This window comes from Limulus polyphemus, unplaced genomic scaffold (genome assembly GCF_000517525.1).
Source record: "Limulus polyphemus unplaced genomic scaffold, Limulus_polyphemus-2.1.2 Scaffold4755, whole genome shotgun sequence".
Lineage (NCBI taxonomy): Eukaryota > Metazoa > Arthropoda > Merostomata > Xiphosura > Limulidae > Limulus > Limulus polyphemus.
In genome coordinates, this window is record NW_013670365.1 from 34,223 (window position 1) to 38,201 (window position 3,979).

The following is a 3,979-nucleotide window of genomic DNA, read 5'->3' on the forward strand; positions in this document are numbered from 1 at the left end:
AATAAAAATTATTAAGTACATTACTATCTATAATATAAAAAATGAGGGTTAACTCTCTTCGAAACCCAACAGCAAGAAAAAGAAGATTGGGTAATTAGTTTATTTAATATTTTTCATATTTATTCTATATTTATTATTTTAAAAGTAACTAAAATCTAAATATATGGATCTTTTTAAGTTATTTAAGACTAGATTAGGTAAAATAAGTAACAATAATAAAATAATTAAATTGGTTTATGAGTCACACATGTGAGCAGCTTGTGGGTAATGTGATTCAATAGTGTAACGTGACCTGCATGTTCTCCGAGTGATTTATAACTTATAATGGTGCGGATAGTAGTTAGACACAGTTTAAAGGGCAATACAACAATAAAATTTAATTATAAATAGATGTATATTGTTAGGAACTTAGAGCTACTTAGGATAAACGAATGTAGTTTCATGTTACTATCTGAAGTCATTCTAGTAAAAAAAAAAGTGTAATTTAGATTTATTTTTGGTTATTATGAGGTTGCTCGAATTGGCCGATCCTATTTTGAGATAGGGTAGAGAAAATAACAGATAAACTATAAAGTTTTATTGAAAACAAACATTTGAAATGCATTTAGGAGGTTTTAGGGATTACACAAAGAAAATTAGAGATTTTTGAGATTAGGAAATGTATTTTTAGTTTTGACATGAAAATTATTTTGCACACAGACTATTAAAAAAATACTCAATATATTAATGGACAAATCTTAATTTTATTTTATTAAAAATACTTCACTAAAAATACAATTTTTTGTATGTGAAAGACTTATAATATGAACTGAAAGACTGCCAAATTTTGTTAAGATATACATACTATATTGAAAGTTAGAAGTATTAGATCTATAAAGACTTTAATACAGTACAAAGAGGTCACATGATCGATCAAATTGATCAAGCCCATTTTGAGAGAGTTAAAGCTGATTCACTTCCAGAAAACTACAGCAAGTGTGCCCACAAGATGTAAAGTGTAGCCCCCCTCAATGTTTTGTATAAGCCATCTCATCTCTCTCACTGGAAAGAGGCTGGTTATACCCCTGTCTCTGAGAGTACCATAGCTATCTCCTCCTCTCCATTGTTAAACAGGGAATAAAAACTCAATCCAACATACCTGCAGCAAGAAGTGACCATCCTTCTTGACTTATGAATGGATCTCTGATTCTAAGAACTTTCTGCTCTGGCCCTGAAAATAGCAAGTTCTAAAAATATTACAATATTTTCACAATATTACACAACTATTTAATATACTATCTTTAGATTTATTTTACATTGTCAGATTTTAGTAAAATAAGCAAAACTCTGATAAAAGCAAAACTAATTTAGTATCATTTGCATTACAAAAACAAGTGAAGTAAAAAAACAATTTATTTGACAAAAATAGCAAGAATATGAATTATAAAAGAACATGAAATACTTTATAGATTTGTTGTAAATCGTTTTTAAAAAGAATCAAATGTTACAATAAAACTATAAACCTTTCTGGCTAATACACAATGTCTTAATCAATTATTATCATTATTGTACATACTTTTAGCTGTTCCACTTTGATTTTCTGATTTAGTTAAGCAAACTGGGAGCTTTGGAATTGCTTGAAGGTTCTTTCAAAAGAAATAAATTATAGCAGTAAGTGTTTATAATTTAAAATATGCTTTCTAAAAATAAATAATGACTTATAATTTTCAGACTATTGTCATTAAGCAATACTGGAATGTTATCTAATACCACTGTTTCCTATTTATAATAGTACATCAAGCAAAAGTTACTTTTTCAAGAATCATAATTAAGTTTTCAGGTTTTTATAGCTAGCTGTCAAATTTGAACTACTTCACTTACACACTTTTAAGTTTTTGTTGGCAAGATAAATAAGTATTTTGAAATATCATACACAACCAGTGCGTATAGTTAAAAATTGATTATAAATATATCCACAACATAGATCTAATTAATCTACTGGGATTTTACCTAAGGACAAGCAAAATTGTTAGTATTTGATGCAAAAACATAGATATTTGGTTATTTAACAAAATGACAAAAAAAACAAATATCTACTAAAGGAGTATAATACCAACTGACATACTCACAGGGTTAGCAGATGAAAGTCGACCTGTAACTGCAGCTGTTTGGTCCCTATTTTGATAAATAAGCAGAGAAAGTTAAAATGTAACTGTTTACATGAAACAAAAATATTTCCAGATCTCAGTACACTTTAGTTTTATGAATGTGAATATCTGCACCAATTAAGCTATAGAACCAAGAATATGTACTACAATTGTGACAGCAGAAATACATGCATCACTTAAGTTACAACATAAAGAATTTCTAGTAATCTTCACCAATTAAAAAAGGAATATCTGAATCAGTCCATCGTGATTTAGCCAAAAACGGTAATAATACTTGCACCACCTAAGTCACAAAATAGTGAATATGCACTAAGCTTTGTTCAACCAGAAGGAATACCAGCTCAACTAAGTAATAATATGAACACTCATCGCAGTTCATATCTAAAAGCAAGATTGTTAGTCCAATAAATTTATAACATAAAAAATATCAACTACATTTCAGTTTCAACAATCAACTAAGTTACAACATAAAGAATGTGCTTTAATTCTAACAGCAAAAATACCAACTCAACCGTATTAGAACGTAAGGAATATCCACAATAGTTTGGTTTTAACAGAAGAAATACCAGCCCAACTAAATTATAGAATAATCACCACACTTTGGTTATTAATTATAAGGAATAATAACTACTTTTCAATTCTAACAGAAATGTGAGCCAAACTAGGTTACAACATTAAGAATATTGACTACACCAGACATATGGGCTTAATTGAGTTATTAAGTCATAACATAAAGAATATAAATTATGCTTCAGTAAGCTTAGCACACTAAGTTAAAATACAAATATACTTCCTCTAAATTTCATACCTACAGTGTAATAGTAGGAACTAAGTTACAAAATAACGAATAAGTACTATATTTTCATTTTAATTGTATGACTATCTCACAAAGTAAGTAATAGCATAAGGAATTTTAACTACACTTCAGATCTAACAAAAGGAATGTAAAACTGAGTTACCACATAATTAATTATCATTACACTTCAACTCTCAGTTCTAACAGCATGAAATTAGTTCAACTGAGTTATAACATAAAGAAATACTACTATACTTCAGTTATGATAGCAATGTTCACAAGGACTAAATATCCTTATAAAGACTATTATTGTTGTTTTTTATATGTATATACAAAACACAATATTATAAACATTACTCATGACACTTATATTCTAAGAAGCACTTAATTCAGAGATGTTGTTATTGTCTTCTAAAGTACAAACACAAACCACTGAAAATGGGAAAAAAGATATCTAGTCAACAGATGCCTAAAACAATAACTTACTAGAATTAAAAAACAGGCCAAATGTGTATTCTATTTAGCATTGTTTCACAAAAGTCGTTCACTTGAAAATTAACACCAATCTAACCTATATAAAAGCCAGTGTGTGTCACATCACACTTGACTTTTCTTGATTTCTCAAAATAGGAGGAGTCATAAAAGCCAAAATGCATTTATCCATATAGAATAGTTCAATTACTGTTTGCCCATTATGATTTTAGTGAAGGGGGTACAAGGGGGCTGTGAAACCTTATAAGTTTAGTAAGTTGGGATCACCTGGCCTAGATCCAAGTGCACAAAATTTATCATAAAAGTTAAAATATCGCTTCAGTTTTAAACTTAAATTATTTCTGAATTAAACTATTTTCTGTTATATCACAAAAATTTTTAATCAATGGGGACTCTAAATTAAGAAATTAACAAACATTTTTCCAGTTTTGTTGTCTACACATTTCATTTTATACTTTCAGTACATAGACTAACAACAATATTATACTTTTGTTGGTAAGCAACAAGACATAAAAGCAATTGTCAGAACATGCTGTTATCAAAA

General features: G+C 28.4%; 1 protein-coding gene across 4 annotated transcripts in view; it reads right to left on the reverse strand.

Moving 5' to 3' along the window:
* Positions 1 to 3,979, reverse strand: part of LOC106471644 (DNA polymerase nu-like) — a 47,546-nt gene that overhangs the window by 19,662 nt on the left and 23,905 nt on the right. For all 4 annotated transcript variants that reach the window (XM_022400261.1, XM_022400260.1, XM_022400259.1 and 1 more), the window contains exons 10-12: positions 2,109 to 2,154; positions 1,556 to 1,625; positions 1,139 to 1,210 (exon numbers count right to left, since the gene is read on the reverse strand). In XM_022400261.1, the coding sequence (XP_022255969.1) occupies positions 1,139 to 1,210; positions 1,556 to 1,625; positions 2,109 to 2,154 (188 nt within the window). The remainder of the gene's footprint in view (positions 1 to 1,138; positions 1,211 to 1,555; positions 1,626 to 2,108; positions 2,155 to 3,979) is intronic.